The sequence below is a fragment of the Hippoglossus hippoglossus genome, chromosome 17 (genome assembly GCF_009819705.1).
Source record: "Hippoglossus hippoglossus isolate fHipHip1 chromosome 17, fHipHip1.pri, whole genome shotgun sequence".
Taxonomy (NCBI): Eukaryota; Metazoa; Chordata; class Actinopteri; order Pleuronectiformes; family Pleuronectidae; genus Hippoglossus; species Hippoglossus hippoglossus.
Genome location: NC_047167.1, coordinates 23,356,805 through 23,378,248, shown reverse-complemented (window position 1 = coordinate 23,378,248; position 21,444 = coordinate 23,356,805). Strand labels below are relative to the sequence as shown.

At 46.6% G+C, this 21,444-nt stretch overlaps 1 protein-coding gene across 2 annotated transcripts in view; it reads left to right on the top strand.

The window, feature by feature from the left end:
• Positions 1 to 21,444, top strand: part of myo10 (myosin X) — a 72,020-nt gene that overhangs the window by 22,014 nt on the left and 28,562 nt on the right. For both annotated transcript variants that reach the window (XM_034614172.1, XM_034614173.1), the window contains exons 2-4: positions 2,790 to 2,888; positions 8,425 to 8,583; positions 17,375 to 17,562. In XM_034614172.1, coding sequence (XP_034470063.1) covers positions 2,790 to 2,888; positions 8,425 to 8,583; positions 17,375 to 17,562 — 446 coding nt within the window. The remainder of the gene's footprint in view (positions 1 to 2,789; positions 2,889 to 8,424; positions 8,584 to 17,374; positions 17,563 to 21,444) is intronic.

Sequence of the window (21,444 nt, the reverse complement as noted above, 5' to 3'; positions counted from 1 at the left end):
AATTCAGGACTTTTCTCAGCCCAATCAGATGGAGTAGGAAACTGCCTTTGTGCACGTCCAGGGGCGTAACAACAGGGTTGGGAAAGCAGGCAGATGGGGGCCCCTGAGAACAGCTGATTACGGTACTCCATAGTGATAATTGAATTCTATGATCAGTTATAAAAAGTAGACTGCAATGACGCCATGGTCAGAAACTCTCTAAAGGCTCATTTATTCTGTCTTTACATATAAAAATACATCTGTAGATTAACGTTCGTATGGTTGTTGCAATACCTCCACTAGAGGGCAATGCAGAGGTGAACGATTCTGACATTAAACATGGCGGAGCTGGAGGAGGTGCGCGGTGAAGGGCGGTGGTCAGACTCGTAAAGTCTCTTCTCAAAGGGTCATTGTGAAATATTGGCTACACTGTTTTTGTGTCAGACCTAATCCAACACTGCGGATGATTTGGCGGCTCCCTCGCCGAGCTGAGCGTCTCCCGCTGCTGTTTGGTGTTCCTCCATTAACAGGGACCTGGGTCCTCGTCCTCTTTGGCTCATCGGAAAGTTCAAACGAGGTCTTTGATGTTCAGGGTTCAGGCAGTCGGTGGTGATGAAGGAAGGAGGGGAGGTGAAGCAGAGGCTTCTGGCACAGAGCCCGACTGTAGACATGGGCTAGTAGCTGTGTGTGTGTGTGGGGGGGGGGGGGGGGGGGGGCAAGGGGCGGATGGAAGGAAAGTAGATAGTGTGCCACTGTCTTGAGTCGTCTCTCTCTAGAGGCCGGGCGGCACACGCTTCCCACAAAGAACACGGATGTGTGTGTTTACATGTGTCGGGTTGTTTGGTGGTGACAGAGCCTTGAAAAGTGTGTCAGTGGGGGGTGGGGGGGGGGGGCGACCCCTCTCTGCCCTTCTCCACCCAAACTTGACGCAAACATCAGATTCCTCCGGTGGTGCACGTCAGGAATGTCCATATGGCCTCAGCTGGTAAACAGCACACGCCTTCTCTTTGTGCACGTTACAATGGGACATCTTCCTTTGTTTGGTCCCTTTTTTGTGGCATCAAAGAGCCTCTCGTCCACCGGCGTCCCAATGAAAGGCTTTCTACATGTCTGTGGACTTATCCTGTCTGTATCCCCCCCCCAAAAACAATGACAAAACAGAAAAACTGTGAAATAGAAATTAAAAACGACAACATCCAGAACGTCACTGAGTCAAGCACGTACCTCCGCCAAGGCCCAGCAGATCAAGTTTTCCTTTTAAAGTCCGTCAGACAAAGTAAAGAGATATTTGTTTGACGTTCTGTGACCAGGTTGGGATCAGTGGCTCTCTGATCCACTGCTGACACTGCAGACGTAAGCTTTACTGTGTGTGTGTGTGTGTGTGTGTGTGTGTTTATCCACATCCATTCATGCATCATTCCCCCCCCGGCCAGGTGCCCCTCTCCACCACGCTATGGTAGAAACGAGGGCCTGTGGGTCAAAGGTCGCTCGTATGCGCGGTGCTTGGAGGGAGGAAGGGTCCAAGCATCCCACAGCACAGCGTTTGTTTTTCCCATTAGCGTTAGCCTGTCACGCTAATGAACAGAGGCACATGTGGCTCCACGATCAGAGGAGGGAGTCCACTCAGGTCTCCAGCTCGGTCGTCAGCTGTCAGTCCCACTTTTCTGTGTCCTCGTGCATCACAATCAGAACTTTTTGGTCATGCGATCACATTCAAAGAGAAATATTTAACTAAACTGAGACGGAAACTTTCAAAACGCTCCGTCAAGACTCTCTGACTTTCTTTGCAAATGTCTCCAGATCCTCTGCTGCGTCGCCACAGAAACTGTGGTGATAAAACATCCCGTTGCTCGTCAGGGGGGAACCACTGTGTGACCAGGAGCAGTAAACTTCACAGGTCAACAGGAATAATAAGGAACATGCAGGTTTACTGGCTGCAGGTAGAGAGCTCTGAAACCCGAGACCCTCCTACTGGCGGGAGAAAGGTCAGTGCCTTGGGAACGGCACCGCATGGAGATGAATATATCTTCCTGTCAGAGCTTAATACACCGTTACATGAGCTGAAAGGACATAAATACAACATGTTGTCGAACAGAAACAGGAAGAAGAACTTCACAACGGAAAAGAAAGTTCACTGAACATTCCATCACGTTCTTTTTGTTACCAGACGATTTATTAGAGATCAAACCCAATATTAAAATTACACCATTTCACAAAGGACTCAAAACAAGATATGTCAAAAATAAAAAGTCCTACAAAAGTTCACGTAAACGTTATTATCAAATACATTGTTTACTTCAAGTACGAAGAAGCATTTAATGGAAATTTACAGTACAAGTACCTTAACAAGTCCTTTGGACTCTAGAATGTCTGTGGAGCGCTGAACACATTTACATTTACACCCCAAATACGAGCATCGTGTGTTAGCTGGGTTAGCCTACTGGGCTTTGGGGGGGGGGCAAACAGAATAACTGTCAGGTTTAGTTTTCTCTCAAAGCTCGGTCAGGTTCGGACCAAGCTGCATTCCAGTGCACGGCCATGTTGCCATAAGGGTGTGAATGTGATGACGTCACAGAACCGCGCTGCTCACACGTGAACACTGGAAGTGGTTTGTGAAACGATCGGTCGGCGCAGCAGGTGAAAGTGAAAAGTCCTGATGTTTACAACAGGTTTGAGAGATCATGTGAATTCTCTGCCTTCTGGATAACTGTGTTTTCACGATGCTGGTTTTTCAGATTGGTTCACTCACCACATCCCAGTGTGTGTGTGGAGTTTGGATTTAACGTGCCTCGTTCTTTCTTCCTGTGCAGGGTGACCGGGTGTGGTTGCGGGAGGATGAGCAGTACCAGCCCAGCACCGTGTCCTCTTGCTCCGGAGGGGTGGTTGCCTTTGCCACAGACTACGGCCAGGTGAGAGTCCCTCGAGTCCTGTTCACATCGGATGTCTGTTCTCTTCCTGAAAGGTTTCAGTGGTGGTGGTTCTCCTCTCTGTGAACCCACACATGCACACACTCTTCCTGCAGTTTCACGTAAGGGATTCTCTCGTTCCTGAGATCGACAGCATCATTCACACTTGAGTATCAAACTTGGGGATTTCAGCTCGTAGATTGTCCTACTAGTTGTTTTCGTAAACCTCCAAGACAGCAGAGGCTTAGAGAGGTCTACTCATAATTTAGGATCAGCTCAAGATGGAGTAAATCCTCTAATCCCCATATGCTTCTGCATGATTCTACTTTGATGCACGTGTTGTCAAAACAGCCGATAGAGGAGGCGAGGGACATATGGAGCAGGGGTCACAGGGGGACTTATGTATTTAAGTTGGTTATTAACAAGGAACAACTATACAAACTCTTCCGGAGGTTCGCTGCAACACAAGATATCTTATTGAAGTGAACTCACTCACTGGATCTGTTTTGTATGTGAATCTTTGCTGTGACTCTAAATTAAAGTGATCCCAAGAAGGGCTCCAGTTTGATGAAGAGGATTTGGGACAGGGGCACTGAGGTGCACTAATTACAGTGTTATGTCCTCAGAGGTTTTAATTTGTCAACTGAACCCTAAGTCTTTTGACGACGTCATTTCACGGAACCTGTTTAGTCTGAGTTCAAACACGATTCATTGTTTCCCCTGCATGTGGATTTCCTCCTCTGCTCATATCGGTGTGGACGTCCATGGTTCACTGCTTCTGATTGTTTCAAAACGTATTAGTGCGGATGAAGACCCAGAGAGTCACAATCTCAAGATTCTCAATGTCTCTTGACGTGAAGATTTTGAATACCTGCCACCGACTCGCCCTCTTAGGCCACATCCACATCACACTACGGTTTAGTTCGAAGACGAATCAGCTCTGCTACGGAATCTCTGGACGTCCACACTTCTCCAGATCTTTAGAGTCACTACAACAGAGAAGCTTGTAAACGCTGCTGGTCCTGTTTTAGTTTGAAAACTCCGAGGCTGCGTTTGAATCTGGATGAGCAGAAACGGAGATGTTTGGAAGCGATGACGTGGACGCTCTTCCTGATTGGTTCTTGTTAGTCACGACGTAGCCTCCTCTGATTAGTCAGCTTCCTGTCACATGACCTCATTCATGAAGAAATCAATCAGCCTCATCTTCCGGTGAAGAACACGACATCGACCCTGTGTCTTTGCTCAATGATACAGCTGTTTGCATGTTCACCTGCACGCGTGAGTGGTCATGTGATATGTGTTTTCAGGACGGGGATGAAAACCGATTCGTAGCCAAAACTCTGAGATCGTTTTAGTTTAGTTTGAAAAAAGTGACGCCTTAAAACCCAGGCCAGAAAACCGTCTCCTGTGTGAGGTGTCTGGGTGGATTCACTCCGCAGCACCCTCCTGTGCCGACAGCTTTAACAAAGACGTCCTGTGTGTGAGCGGCTGAGGGTCGCTGCCAGAGGACGAGGTGTGAATGTGAGCGCTGAAGGATTTAGGGTCATGTTGAGCTGGCGTATTGTCCTGAAGATTTACTGGCAGATTAAGACATTCTTATCACCGGGCTCCGACTCACTCAGAGACTCCATCAGAGCCGCTGGTCACTGAAGCTAATGACGCTCCGCACCACAGTTTACCCACTGGACACTCCGTGAGGTGCTGAGCTGATTCACCTCCAGGTGAAGGGTTGGGGTTTTCTAGCCACACAGTGATTCTTCTCTGGCAGTGACAACCTGGGTCCGACTCCACTTCTACAAGCACCATGAGGTCGACACTTGAGCCGTTTGAGTCCACTAGTGGTTGAAATGTGGCTCAGACTCAAGGCCTCCTGCAGAACATCTCAGAGTCCATCAGCTCCCATCTGAGAGGAGATGAGCCTCTGGAGGCAACGGCCAAACCCTTAAAGCAGTAAATCCCTGTAGTGTGGTGGGTTTGGTGCGAGACACCGGCTCTTTCTGGTTAAAAAAGGAAGCAAAACAGGATCTAACAAAAACCTATAGGGTCTTAGAAATCAGGTCCTGAAACCTCCAGTGACACAGGAATCCCCTGTTTGACTTATCATCCAGGTTTATTTATGGATTAACTTCTTTTACATTATTATAATAATTGTGTGTCAGGTCTTTTATTTTCTAAGGATTATGATTATTATTATATCATCAGTAGTTCTTTCATGAGTGAGCCTGTGAGCTGTCGGGGGGGTCGCAGGGTTCCTCTTGTCTTGCTCGGGTTTCAGTGTTTTTGACGGAGCAGACAGTCTCCTCCTCCCGAGCTGACTGCAGGACAATGCAGCAGGAGATGAATGGTGATTCAAAGTGCAGCTGTTGCTTTTGATGAGGAAGATGAGGATGCAGGGGGGGGGGGGGCGCTGGGTTACCTGGTCGACTGTCTGACAGAGAGTGTGGGGGGGCGGCGAGGGGGCGGCGAGGGGGCGGCGAGGGCTCAGTTTCCCCTCCTGACGACGCATAATTAAGAGTTTCTTTCCCGAGTGATCACTGGCTGGAGAGTCAGAGTCGTTATTAAATGTGGTCGAAGTGATGACGAGAATGATGCGACTCCACCAGCGTCACATGAAACTGCAACTGAACTAAAATGTAGACAAACAGAGATGCAGGTTGAAAACAAAGCTCAGCATAAAGGGAAGAAACACACACACACACACACACACAGACACACACACACACACACACACACACAGAGATAAAGATAATAATCTGACAAATTCAGTGTTACATTCAAAGAAAACTGTCAAATTTACGTATAAGTCAGGGCTGGACGATATGAACATATCAATATGGATAATTATCACAGTAAATGTCACATTGTTATTTCTCTTAAAGTTCTTTATTGTCTTTATGGTTCATAAATGATGTGTTGTTTACACAATGCATAAATAAATATCCATTTATAGTGAACCTTCCTAACTAGTGACGGCTAAAATGCATAAGTTTCATTATAAGAGTTCCTCGGTTCCTCAGGATCATCTAATTGCCTCCAGCTCAATGAGAACTCACTTTTCTGATCTGTTCAAGTAAGAACAACAAACTTCATCCTGGCAGATCCTGGAACAGCGCCTGTTGTACAGCGGTCACGACCCACCTCCTCTGCAGCGCTGTCCAAGGGCTTTGTTTCTCAGGGATTTACTCCCGTTAGCATCTGTCGCTCGGCTTAGCGCCCGGGCCCCAGCGCTTTGTTCCCGAGGCGTGGACCCTCCTCGTCCCCGCGAGGACAACTGGGCCAATTAGAAACCTAATGAGTCTCCACGGTAGGCCTGCGGAGACTGTCTGAGAGGTTCTACCGCCAAAACGTCAAGGTTGCATAGGGGGCGCTCATGAGGTGGTCCAGAATGACTGGGGGCCTATGGAGCTAAAGCAGAGTTATGGGGAAACAAGTGGTCGTGGTGGGAAAGGGAAGCCAAAGTGTCGCCCTCTGGTGGCTGGCTGCACTGCAGGTCATAAAGCCTGTCTCCTCCATGTTAGCAAATGGGACATGGAACAAACAAAAAAAATGAAAATAGATGTGTAACACATTTTTTACATCAAGGATTGTAGGTAGTTATTATCACACTGATGTTTAATTAGTTACTTGATGGTATATAGATTGGTTATGATGTCATGATTGACAGCTGAGACTGACTGCTGATTGGTCGAGCATCTGTATCGTCCATCACGGCGCCGCTCCATCATCAACACTGCACCGACTCTCACTCCAAATAACGACTTTCCCCCAAGATGTCAGCGTTCGTATCCGGGATTATTCTGGCTTCATTTCTGGATAGTGGGAGGAAGTGGAGCCGCGTCGTCCATCTTTATTCACAGTCTGTGGTTTTCAGTGTTTGAGGAACAGGACGACAGGTGAGGGTGTGTTTACACTTGCTCAGCTCCCTCTCAGGACTTCAGGGCAGATTGAACTTGTTCAACTGTTGAATGCAAACAGTGTTTGCTCTGAACAGGTCTAACAAGTCACTTATCTCCTATGTAACTATCTCCCTCTGCACAGGACAGTCTGTGAAACTGTGAAGAGCAGGTTACACTCACAGAGCTCATCATAAACTCTGGTTAGTTTAGTTGTTTAGCTCAGTATTTCTCCAGGTGCCCCCGGACGTTTGGCTTTCCTCACCCGGACACACTGCGGACGTCATAAATCCGTCAGAACACGGTGGTCTCGACCGCAGCATTCGTGACCCATCACAGAAAAGACCCGATCACATTTCACGTTAAGATGTTTCTGTGACATTCAGTTTCCCCTGAAGCGTCAGTGAGGCAGGAATGTGAGAAATGAGGCCTGGCAGGATGCTGAGGGGGGGCTTTGGAGGTTAATATGAGTGTGGGGGGGGGGGGGGGTCAGATGTGATTGACTTCCCAGTCAGACACTGGCTTCCTTCAGGAATAGTCGCCCTGACTCGCTTGGTCACGGCAGGTCACCGACCTACCGACCGACCAGAGTTCAGCGTGTGTTAATCACCTTGTGAGACGTGTGGTCGATGCTCACAGTTTCATTTTACTCCTGGTGAGAGTCCAATGGCAAAAAAAATCCAAAACACATCCCGAGCGACACTGTTCAAATGTGTAAAACTCTGAAGAACAAGAGAAATCGGCCTGTTGCAGGTTTTTGTTTCCAGTTTCTCTCTTTTCGTCTTTACTTCCAGCAAAAGAAAAATCACAGATTAACCAAATGATGTCACTGACTCTTATCTATATCTTTATTTATATATAACTGTTTGCCTTCTACAATGTGACTCAGTAGACCTTCTCCTACAGCCCCCTCCTGACGACGCATAATTAAGAGTTTCTTTCCCGAGTGATCACTGGCTGGAGAGTCAGAGTCGTTATTAAATGTGGTCGAAGTGATGACGAGAATGATGCGACTCCACCAGCGTCACATGAAACTGTAACTGAACTAAAATGTAGACAAACAGAGATGCAGGTTGAAAACAAAGCTCAGCATAAAGGGAAGAAACACACACACACACACACACACACACAGAGATAAAGATACCTTCTCCTACAGCCCCCTCATGAAACCACATTTAAATCCATGAGATTCACGTTTTTTATTTGGATCTGCAACCAAAGTGCACACACACATAAATATCAGTCCCCTAAAGTAGACACAATATCAGACACTCAACACTCAGTTATCATCAGTTTGGACTCGTCACTGTAGGAGAAGCAGTTAAAACTGTTTTGTCTTGAAAAGCTGTTCGACCTTGTCCTCAGACACTCGAGCAGCCGAAACCTTCCTCCAGCCCAGGGCCACGTTCAATCTGCCTCTGTCTCCTGCACAAAGACAACTGGAATATGAGCAGGAGGAAACTGCAAACAAAAAACGGAAGGGTTGAAAATACATCACCAAAAAGGAATTGAGGCGATGTTGTTAATGTCTGAACTCTGGATAATAATTCTTCCACTTTTTGTCCAAATAATTTGATAGAAGTTTGTTATTTTCAATATATTCTTGCCACATAATTAAATGTGTATATCTTGTGTTTGTGACGCAGGTGTACACCTACAAGCAGAATGCGCTCACCAGGCAGAAGGTGCAGCCCATGCACCACAGCAGCGTCACAGGGGTGGAGGACATGGCGACGCTGCAGGACCTCCATGACGGCGCCATCATGCACAACCTCCTCCTGCGCTACCAGCAGAGACACATCTACGTACGTACCCAAAACACTCGATTTCAACAGCAGCCGACAGATAAGGACACGGGTGAAGCAGTTGCAATTTAGCTTATCTGGTTTTGCTTTTAAAAAAAAATCAAGATTCTGAGCCAAGTCAGGAGGAAGATCTGAGAATAGCCAGGAGCTGTGACGTCCACCTGCCGTGTGAGCGTTCACGTTGACGACTCGGCCCATCGGGGTAAACTGCCTTCCTCCAAGTTCTCTGTGTGGGAATCGCCTACGAATGCCCGAAGTTGCTCAATCGTTACGTAACAGCAGAGATAAAGGTCTAGACGCAGCACACGGATAAGAGATGGATCAGTTAGACAGAGGAGGAGCGCCCGTCCTTCTGGAACGATCACAAAACAGTGGAGAGCTTCTTACGGTTTGCATCATCACACCTTCTGTCAGAGACGTGTGGTATTCCGAGGTCACAGCAACGTTCCGTCAGAAGCCGTTTGGCTGTCGGCCTTATTACAGACAGTGAAGGTTGGTCGACAGCCTCACTGGTGTGAAATAAAGGATGATGTTAAATAAGCATCAGACTGGAAACGTGCACAGACGCAGCAGAAACCTGCCTGACTGCTTTCGTTGCTTCAGGTGTGAAACCGATGACTGATGTAACAATCGCATAATCTGTTGATTATATCTTTTATGGCAAAAGAATTCACGTTTGGTTTACAGGTAGTGAGAAAATGTTGTACACCACGGTTAGATACTGCAGTTCCAGGCCTCCAGGGGGCGCTGTGGCGATGAGAGACGTGGCATTCTTCCTTTTATAAGTGTATGTACCATCAGAAGAATTTTGAAGCTGTTATTTTAAACTATATAAACGACCTAATGTTGCTTTAAAGGTTCAGTGTGTAAGATTTAGGTGAAAGGATCTATTGGCATATATTTAATATAAGTATTATATATATATTTATATATTGTAAATAATTCTAGTGATTACTACTTGTGTTTTTCATCTACATTGCACAAATTGTTGTTTTATTTACCCTAGAATGGTCCCTTTATATTTAAATACTTTATATTCTACTTCGGGGGTGGGGCTTGGGCCCGTTGACTGGTTTGTTAATCGCTGAAGCTCTGGAGGCTTCGCAGCAGTCGTGGTCAGCGGATGTGGAAACAGCAGTGATCGTAGCGGGGATCTTAGCAGTCGTACTTTTCTTTTGCTGTTTTAACACAGTATTAATTCCCGTCCTGCTTTGCACAGCGAGCTAATTGGACAACAAAGCAGCTCTGTTCCTGCCGAGCCAGTCAGACTAAACTCTGAGAACAAAGGAATATGTGGGACAAATGGCTCCCGACCATTACTGTCTCATTTTCTACTTATGGACTAATGAACAAACCTGACCGAGCACTTTCTGCAGCAAAACAAGCCGGCGACAAAGGCAGCCTTGTGCTCCCTGCGCACATTCGCCGCAGTAACCTTTGACAAACGCCATTTAGTTACTTTAATCACAACTGAATGCTCCCGCATGGTCGAAATTATCCAATCAATTCATCACACACCCATTCTCCACACTGACGGGGCTTTTTTTTTTACCCTTTCTGGGCCAGAAGCTGCAGAAGGGGAAAATTAGAGGAGAGGTTTGAGTGAAGTGGGTCGCGGTGGACCAACGGGACGGTCCGTAAACACAGCGCTGAAGCCACAGAGCCAGCAGCAAGCTCTGACACGGATCAAAGGTTCAACAGGTTAAAAGTTGGACTTTAACTGGTGACGCTGGTAGTTTCAGGTTACATGAAACGTTTGGGAACTCAGGACTGTGTGAATGCAGGTTTATTAACTTCCTTTTGCACATAATCAGTGGAGTTTTTACACCAATAGAAACAGAATAAACTCTGGGTTCATGTTCGGTATAAGGACTGGGTTCATGTGGTCAAGTTTATGATGGGACAGTTTGAACTACAGACAAATCCAGTACCTGCACATGAAGCTCTGGAAGCGTCCAGGGGCTGGATTCTCTCACTTTGCTGCTCATGCATCTTTTTCTCTGTCCTCGTGGACATCGTGGTTTCTACCTTCCTGAGATCCGTCCTGACTTTTGACACGAGTGTCGAGTCCCGTGTGCGTGCCTGTTTTTCAAGAAAGACAAAAGCTAATCAACACAGTTAAACGTTTAGAGGGACGGTCATGCCAGGGACACACGCTTCTAAAATCTGAGAGCTGCAGGAAACACAGATAAAGTTCCTGACTTTACTTTAGTTTCTTCACTTCCTGGGAACGTGTGTGGTGTGAAGAAAAGGGCAGAGAGAGGTGAAGTGTGCATAAACGCATGAAGTCAGATGCATTAGAGCAAGGGGCCCCGATGCCATAACCTGTCAGAGGCCCCGGAATTTCTGAAAGCACCCCTGCTGACTTCTGAGAGTCAGACAAGCAGAATTAATGAGTTGATGCTGTGGCTTTTAAAAAGACTTTCTGTGTTTGATTACATTACGATTACAGTGTTTACATTTAAGACTTTAAAAGAACATTTTGATGATGATGATGATGATGATTATGGTGATTATACTGGAACAAATAATGTTTTAGTTTTGAACTAGCAGCTAGCAGCTAGCCTCAGTGCTAAAGCTGCTTTACTTTAGAGTTGGCATGACATAGATGAATTGGAAATTTAGCCTGGAGGCTTCCACACTGGTGTGTGTGTGTGTGTGTGTGTGTGTGTGTGTGTGTGTGTGTGTGTGTGTGTGTGTGTGTGTGTGTGTGTGTGTGTGTGTGTGTGTGTGTGTGTGTGTGTATGCAGTCTTTAGCTCCTGTGATTGTAACCAGCTGTGCTGTCGACTGGTGGCCTCACTCGTCTCCTGTGTGGATTCCAGTTGAAACGTGCACACACACACACACACACACACACACACACACACACACACACACACACACACACACACACACACACACACACACACACTATCTCTCTCTCTCTCTCAGGAATCTCTGACTTCCTCGGTTGCCCTGTACTGTCCCTCTCTCTCAAACACACACTTTCAGACTTTCATACACATTCTCTCACACATGCATTTCAAACATACATTTTAAACACATACATTTTAAACACATACATTTAGAATAACGTCATCTAATGGCAGCAAATTCCTTCCCGGGGTATTTTGTCTCTGTTTACATTTAGTGCTTTGGTTTGTGATTAATTGCAGTGACAGGTTTATTATTCTCACACGTTCTGTACAGCGGAGTCTTTAAACCTCAGAGTGATCGGCACAAAGTGAAAGTTGTTCTGCATCTGTGAAGAAGATGCAGCTGCAGGCTCCTCACTGACTAATGTGGGTTTCACACTTTTCATTGCTCAGTTGATGTCCATGCAGCAGTTTGGGCTTCTCCCAGTTGTCGGCCATGGAGTCGGGAAAATGTTGGAAGATGCCGTCTGGACTTCTACAGAGTTTGTATTTCTCTAATGAAGAATGCGTCTGTTATTTTATGGTGTCTGCTTATTTCTATAATGACTTATAGCTTAACTTACTGAGAGACAACAACAGATTCTAATCTGAGACAACGAAGCTCTGTTGAATCTAATGTGACGACAGGACTTAAAAAACATTCTGAACCGTCCACAACGTTTCAGACAACACGTAATTCCCACCAGGACGGGGTCGCCCCCTGACAGGCCGACCTGGTCCCGGGGTCATTCGGCTCGACCGTGCAGAATCGAGCTGCACATGTGAGAGTCAGCCGTCAGCAAACATGATCTATGTGCTTTCAATCTGCTGCTTGTTTTCCAGGACACAGCTTTGGTTCTTTTGAGTGTTGGGACTGATGCGTGGCTTTGAGGCGGGGGTGAATTGCAGGTGGCTGCAGAGACCAAACAGCAGATGAAGAGCGCTGCTGCTCTCCAGCTCAAACAATAAACTTTATTCAGACGGCAGTTTAAAAAAACAAGCTTACAAAGAAAGTGCAGAAAGAGTTCATTTACACACACGTCCCTTTATTCCCACAGTAGATATCTGGTCTCCTCATGCATAAACACACACACACACGTACTGGCCACACACACACAGCTACACACTGTGTCCTTATAGGAGCGTGTGCACGTGAGCTTCCAGACGAGTCCAGCTCGGCGTCCTGATCACAGTCAGATGTGGAGAAACCGTCCTCCAGCCAAAGAAGAGTCACCGCACCACACACTGTCCTGATGTCATTTCCTTTCAGCTGTGTTTACAAATAACCGGGGCTCATGTCACTTCCTGTGAAAGCAGTCGTGCAATAAATGAGTAAAAGAAAAATCTGATCATTTATTTTCCAAAAAAATTGAAAAAAAACGATGGAATCAATAGAAATCATCCTCTCTAAATAAAGACAGACGACATGACAGCTCCCCAAAATGAAGCCAGAACATCTGGATTGCCCCCTGGTGGCTGGCTGCAGTATGGGTCATAAACTCTGCCTCTTCCATGTTAACGGCTGGGACAGAGACCAAACTGAAAAGTAAAAATGGTTTCTGTCATTTAGTTCTCTTCACACTGATGTTTGTTCAAGTGTTTCCGATCAGTTTGGTTTTAATTACTAATTTGCTAATGTCAAAATGTGCTGCGACGTCGTTATTGACAGCTGAGTCCTGATTGGTCGAGTGCGTGTATTTCAGCGGCTCTAGCAAAGTAAAACAATCATCCTCTTCTCCCGAACAACCCGACTTTCACAGATGTGGGATTTCTGTCAGTCAGCAGTGATATTAAACACAAACAGCAGAGCAGGATCGCTGCGATGGCCAAGAATAACAAATGTGCAGGAATTTGTCTTTGTGACCCAGTAACTCAGTGACTGCTGCAGATTCACTCCTCCCCTCTCGCTTACATTTCCTGCCGACGCTTTGCCTCTGATCCTCCATTTTTTCTCTCCATCTGTTCTTCATTTCCCACTTTCTGCATTTATCTGTCTCAGAGAGAGATCTTGTTTTTTTGCCTGCATGCCTCCCTGAGCTCTATAGTTACACCATCAACAGCCACTGACGCCTCTCTGTAAACATGGACGTCGCTGTAACTGCAAACTGTCGACAAACAGAAGAGCCACGTTAGGCCAGGTATCTGCCATTTGTCCCAAAACTGAAGTGACTCCACTCTACGGTGCAGCCAGAAGTTACGTTTCATCCCAATCAGAAGTATTAAAATATCTCTAGAAACTAAACGCTCCTGCAGCAAGATCCTCCGCACGTTCCAGACCTCTGTCATTGGACTCAAGTGGTAAATACAATCTAATTAAATTCAATAAAGCTGCTTTCAGACCTTTTGCCAAACAGCAAATGTTAAAGATGTCTGAACACGTGATGTTGGTGGCGTCGGTACAAAAGTATCACATCCCACTAAAGTCGATGTGTGAAACTGAACGTCCACAGTCCAAAGTGCCGCAGGTTCAATGTGTCAAACAAACACTCAAGTGAGTATCGCGTTTCTTGCGTCACCTCTGTGGTACGGCAACGAAATGTGGAGTATTTGACACCAGGCACGGAGGACGAGGGGCCACAGTAAATCACATCAGCCAATGGGGGGGGCTTCTGATGAGAGTGGCAGCCAAGGTGCTGCCGTGGTAACTGTTACCAGGTCGGAGCCACGGGGAGATTTAATTGAGTCCAACTGGTTGTAATTCGTCGAGTTGAGGGCAGGACTTTATTTTGAAGTCTTAGTGACACAAACCAACCGTCTGGTGTGAAACTCACTCGGCTGAACCTCGGTGTAAAACGAAACCAGGTAAAGTGTCCAACAAGTGCACAGGGAGGCAAAGGTCGAGTCTTTTTTCCTCGTGTGTTTACAAGAGCTCAAGTAAAAATCCCAAACACGACGTGAAGCATCACAAGCATCAGGAGAAACGTTTACACACGAGCTGAGTGACGCTCGTGAGCCTCGGAGCCAGAGATCAGTCCGACTGTGAACTGTTTACACCGCTGGCAGAGGATGAACCGACCTCCTGAGCAGAGCTGCCATGTTGTGAGAGAGATAACACACACACACACACACACACACACACACACAGTAATGTATGATCCACAGTACATTACTATAACAACCACACACTCTGGCAGGTCAGCCTGTGTTTGTCATGTAAATACATTCACCTCAACTGCCATTCAAATGGATTTGTATCCAGGCTGAATGTAGGTCAGTCAGTCAGTGGGCCGTCTGAGTGGCGAGGGGCAGTGGGGGGGCAGGTGGGGGGGGGGGATTAGCACAGGGGGTTCAATGAGGAGCTCGGGGGTCAAAACGACTACAAACGCTCAAACAATGCCGGACCAGTAGATGGCGATAGAGTCTCCATCAACGATCCATCCAGTACCAGAGAAGAACGCTGTGGTCCAACCGATCGTTGATGGAGACTTTGTCGCCATCTACTGGCCCGGCACTGTTTGAGCGTTTTGTTGTCGTTTCGTTGTCTTCGTCTGGACGGAGATATTTTGTCAAATGAAGGTCGCATGGACGGACGAGAAAACTGTCTCTGATCTCGTCTTGTTTAAACAGGATGTTTGTCCAGGAAGTAGCAGCCGGGTCGTTCACACCTTCTGTGAGCACAGCCAGCAGGGCTGCGTGTTTATACACACTTAGTAGTACACACGTAGTACGTACGACCTGCCAGGTTTATACAGCTACTGCCAGACATGGAATACGGAGAGTACCTTTCTGTATCTGCTGGTACCATCGTCCATAACCACAGTACGGGCGGACACGCATCTGCAATTTATGAACAGATTTTAAAGTGTTTTCCTGTATTTACACTATAATGTTGTGTTTTCGTACAACAAACTGCTCAGCTGAAACTTAGCTTCATCAGGATGAGATTATTTCTAGTATTGTCTCCATGCCCCACACTGTGCATACAGCCGGCATGGCCATTAACCTAGTTATTATTGTTATGGCTGTAATGGGAGTTCTCCGCCTCAGAGCACTGGTTTCACCTCAGGCTTCTTTTTCCTCCTCTTCCGATCCTTCCAAAATAAACACTTTCTCTAAGTCACCTCCGTAATAAGGACTGAAGTTCTGTTTTTAATTTACCTGCTACAGTCTGAACTTTGAAGCTAAACTTTAATATCATAAACTTGAGTCGCAGCAAAAATAAACAGCGTGAACGCGAGCGCGAGCGGGAAAGATGTCGGAGAGGTTTGACGAGACGTTGGCTGCCAGATGGAGACGCTCTCTGCTTTCTCTCTCGTCTTAACGCGTCTCGTCCCTTTCCTCCACCAGTCGTCTCCAATGCGTGTTTATGGGAACTCTACGAAACCACCGTGATGAGACTTTCACTTCAGGTTCAAGTCGCACGAGCGAAAAATGTTCTCATTCTCCAGAAACTGGGATTAAACTGTGTGAGATGTTTGGATTTAAAGGATGAGTGAAGGTCAGGTTGATGAACACCTCCTGGTGGCTGGCTTTGGTATCGCTCATAAACCCCGCCTCCTCCATGTTAGCAGATGGGGACATGGGCCAAACAATTATTTTTTAACGACCAGTGAAATGTTTTTGGGGGTTTTATGGACGTAAGCATGTCTGAAAGATGGAAAACGTCTCTTCGGTTTTGACAGCATCGGTGTTTTTATGCTTAAATAAAAGCAGCTTAATGCTTCTCTGAGCGTCGCTGCTACTCGAAGCGTCACGGCCGATGATGACGATGAGGATTTCTGACAGCCTCACCTTCTTGTCTCCGAGAACCCGCGGGACTCCGCTGTAACCTTTTAAGACTTTTTAAGAAATATCTGTTGGTTCTGTCACAGATGCAGGCTGATGTGCCGCCTTTTTCCAACTCTATTATCCATGAGTCACCACCACCACCACACTGCAGCCTCTGCCAAGAAAACAACTCCCCCTCCCCCGTCCCCGGCTTCACAAGCTTCAGCCGTTTGGTTTGTTTTTGCTTCGAAATGTGAAATGTGAAAAAGTCTGATGTGTTCATATTTGGGTTTTCCCGACTGAGTGGAACCGGGGAAGGAGGTTTTGTGCGTTGCAGAGGTCACGTGTCATGTTTGCTGTCGTCCACCTTCCTGGGAGCTTAATAGGGCTTTTATGACTCTGTGCTTTTGTCCGATAAATTGGATTATGCGAAGCCTTTGGCCCGTGTGTGCTTCCACCTGAGCAGCGACAGGCAGCGGAGATGTAATTTGCTCTGATCGGTCTGCCTCTCTGTCTCGCTGCTTATTAAATGAGAAGTAATGACGTATCGGCTCCGAGGTTTCGCTCAGATTACCTGAGAGGTTTTCAACTTCCTGCACTGAGTAGTAACTTCTTTCCTTTTCAGTTTTACTCCATTTTGCAGAAGCAGAATGTTTCTTGCGTCCTGTTTTCCTGTTTTCCTGTTTAATTCAACTAAATTCAGTTTTATTTGTTTAGCTTTTTGTTTACTTTTTCAAGACCTCACAATATTATAGAGAAACTCTGTAAATACAGATTGAAGACAAGTCTCCACTCTGGTGTCTCCATTCTGGGTTGTTGACGTCATTTGGAGTCACACGAGTCAGTGACAGCTGTCAATCATGACGTCCAAGCCCTGTTTTTATATCCTCTAAGGGAGGGAAAGCTCAAGGTCAAGGCGACCTCACTACCCAGTATCAACCGTGACGTCACCCGTTGGTTTGTGAGTCGTTCGGAAGCCTCAGTTTCTCATCTTGTCCAGCGCCATCTTGGTTTGGTCTGTTTGACTCTGAATGATCGCAATTCACGAAATGAACAACAGCTGTTTTGAAGGAGACTTGAAACCAGAGACTGAGACATAAACTCTGAACTGGTTGTCGAAGACGTATATATATGATTCTAATTATTCATGTTTATGTTTCTAACACTTCTTCTCTCTCCTGATCCGCAGACGTACATCGGCTCCATCCTGGCGGCGGTGAACCCTTACCAGACGCTTCCCGGGCTGTACGACCGGCCGGCGGTGGAGCTCTACAGCCGACACCACCTTGGGGAAATCTCCCCGCACATCTTCGCTGTTGCCAACGAGTGCTACCGCTCACTGTGGAAGAGGCTTCAGAACCAGTGTGTCCTGATCAGGTCGGTGATCATGTCGTTGTCTCGGAACGTAACTCACAACCTGACACAGAAAACCTGAAGTAGATAAGAACGTTTCTGCTGAGTCGGCTTGAGTCTCCGACAGCGAGCGCTCAGTCGGGGCATCCACATCTCTCGTGTCACAGGTTACACGGAGCCCTCTGATTGGTCGTTTGAATTAAACCGTTGTGGTCTTGAGCTTGTTCAGTCGCTCTTCCCTCAGTGCGTCAAACGCTTTGATCGAGGTTCAAGTCCCCCGGGCGCTTTGGCTGCACTTCTGAGCGTGACACACACACACACACACACACACACACTGTTACTATCTCCATCCTCTGCTTTCCTTCCTCACATCCTTCCTCTTTGATTATAACTGGACGACTTTCACCTCCGCCGTCTCTCCATTGTTCGAACCCGAACCCTTCCCCTGACCTGAAAAGAAAAAAAGTTATTTTTATATTTGGCCCCAGATTGTATGGACGGCGAACACAGGGGAAACAGATCGACTCTGTGGGAACGTTGTGTTTGTGGTCGTCCTGGATACGTGGCCAGTGTCCGTCTGTCATTCCTGTGTCGCAAAGCAATTACGTAAGAACACAGCAGAGACACAATAATACACAAACGCTTTAGACCGGGGATGAATTGAATATGTCACGTTTGTCACGAAGCATCATTAAAATTAAATCAACTTTTGGAAAGGTTTTAAATTCCAAATATTAATATTACAACTAGAGCGCTACATATATCTTTAAAACATGTATTGTACAGAACAAACACAAACGTTGTTTAAAGTTATTCACACTAAAGTTTATGGTTAAAAGTGTCACAGTTTGATGACAACATTTTAGGAATCATTGCCAAAATGTTTTTTAACATCAGCCTTCATCGCAAATATTTTACTCCCCAATATTGGAATCTGCATCAGCCCCTAAAACCAAACCCATACGGGTCGAGCTCTGTTTGTTTGGGGAAACTGGGCTCATCAGTTTTCTTGCTGGTGTGAAGGAGCACGATGGTAAACGTGTGCGTTCCGTGTTAACATGTTAACATCAGCTTGTTCAGCAGAACCAGAGCCTGAGTCTCAGTTTGCTGCTTCAGGCACAAGTGCTGCAATTTCATGTAAATTTGCTGGCATTAGTTTACAGGCCCGTTTGGCCCGGTTTCATTGGCCTTGTGGTTAATGAGACACACATGTTCCTGTGTGAAGGAAGCAGCAAGTGAACAGTGGCTTTTTATGCCTTTAATTGTTAATGATTAATTAAAAACACAGCAGCTTTCTGCACTGACGTGATTTCAGAAGCATTGTGTGTGTGTTTAAAAACCCACATTTCTGACTCTGAGGTTCAGAGGAACCCGACGGTTCACATGTATTACTAACACACTTAAAATATCTAAATACTTATTATTATTGTGATTATTAAAGTCGCATGTGTATCCATGGCGATGTAGAAAAGCCTCCGTTTCCCTCGTCGGCTCCTGGTTGGAGTCGTCCTCCTGTTCAGGGCACAGAACGTCCTTTGTTTGCCAGGATGTTGGTCAGTGGGAAGAATATCCACCGCCGCACACACACCGGGGCGTAAACACAAACATGTTGTCATAATGGCGTCGGAGAAAACCCTGAGCTGCACAATACTGCCAGTCTCCCCACAGAGACGCGTCGCTGCCATAGATGTTGTCTTTATCTTGATCTCGCTGATTTCCGGTACTTTCCCTGCTGCAACAAGCAGATTCCGCTGCAGGGTTCATCCGTCTAGAAAGAAAACAAAAAACGCCTAAATTACCACAGAATCTGTAACTTTGAGAAAAAGAAAAACACCAGTTTGGCTGCGTAGTTTTTCCATGACAGCAGCGGCAGCGGCGGCAGCGGCAGCAGCAGCGGCAGCGGCAGCACATGAAGCGCTGTGGGCCAGAGAAGACAGACCACAGACCACAGGCGTGACCTTTAGCTGTTGTCTCAGCTAAAACACAACGTGATGGTTTACTGTCTGTTAAAATAGAGAAAATGACACAGTGAGCCTCCCAACACACACACCCACACACAGACACACACACAGACACACACACACACACACACACACCCTGTGAGACCTCATTCTCCTCTCTGGTCATCTGTCTGGAGATGTGGAGGTTGAACGTTGCATCTTGTCACAGGAGGGTGTCAGGACTCAGCTGGAGATATGAACTGTAACGTGGCATTAAATGGCTTTTTCTGGACGATGCATTGCGCTTCAGTGAAGAACCGTTTTTCAAAGACACACTGGCGCCGGCCAGCGACGGGACGTCCGACGCTGACTTGTGATTGGCTCCAGCACTGCACAGGAAAATGATGTGAAACACGTGAGATGGCGGCGTTGTCGTTCTTGTCCAGGACAGCGTCGTCCATCTTTACTTACAGTCTATGACAGAGACACGCTCACATTCACACCTGCAGGTAGTTTAGAGGTGCACGTCTGTGGCGTGTGGGAGGAGGCCGGAGTACATGGAGGAATCATACAAGTAGAACATGCAAACGCCACATGGACAAGCCACTGAACCACCGTGCCGCCCTGCTCCAGGTGAAGCAGATCCAAATATTCCTTTAAATCATGAATCTAAAAAGAGGTGAGAGTCAGTATCACTCCCCTGCTTCTTTGACCACAAACAGCCAGTGAGTGTCACTTTCAAACATGAACCTTTGAGACTGTTTTACTGCCTCTGAGCTGCTAATCAGCTGTTAACTGTCGCCCTCGAGCAAGGCACTAAACCTCCATCTGCACCAGTTGAGAGAATATAAAACGTGTAAGTGCTCTGCATCTCGTCCCTGATGCTTGAATTATTAATATAAGAAACCACTTTAGTTTGATGAAGTTGCTCGGACCAGAGGGATCGGTTCCTCAGAGTCACTCCTGCACACAACTGGCATTTTCTGTTCTAATGTCTTAATATGTGAATTCTGTGTGGTCAGTGTGTTTGCATGTTGTTGGATGTGTGAGGCGGTGACGCCCTCAGTGTGTGTGCAGCTCGCTCTGTGGCTGATGGATGTGTGAGGCTGTGAGTAATTGCAGGGCGGAGCAGAGACAGGCACAGTTTTGTGTGTTTTTCCTGAGGGCTCCTGTCTCCAGGCTGCTGTGCAGGATTTACTGATCGTCGATGGTGTTTGGTTACAAACTAAATAATATCTTGTCGTCATTTTATATGATGCTGTTTAACAAAATCCCAATTTTATAGATGACGTAGACGCTCACAACCTCCTCGTGGTCACAGAGTAGCCTTCACTGATTCGTCAGTTTCCTGTCACATGACCTCCTTTACCATGAAAACATCCAGCCTCAGACCAGAGTAGAAACAACATGGAGAATGAATTACGAGTGTCACTGACCCTGCTGTCTTTGCTAACAGCTGCTGTGCAGTTAACGTGTTTACATGTGGAGGAGGATCAGGAGCTTTCCACTGGGTTCTAAGATAAAGAAATAACCCAACTTGCATTTCTGTATTTTGATCTCTGTGCTGAGAGAGAAGCAGGATGTGCTGAGGCAGAGTGAAAACGTTTGAAACTGGATCCTGCTGCTGTCACTGAAACAGGCGTCGCTCTGCACCACGGAGCTGAGCTGCAAACTCCTCACAGCTGGATCTCCAGCTCGTTCTTATTGTTTGATGCCCTGAAGTTTTTTTTTTGTGGAGGATAATTTTAACGCAGAGTCCCAGCTCCTGCCCAGCTGCCACAGTACGTGGTCTGGTTCACAATGAACTCACACACACACACACACACACACACACACACACACACACACACACACACACACACTGTTGGTCCCTCAAAAACACCAAAGCCATTTCAGAGCAGACCCTCGTAAAACATGTAACATGGCAGCCCCCCCACCCACACACAAAAAGAGTAATTTCATGGTA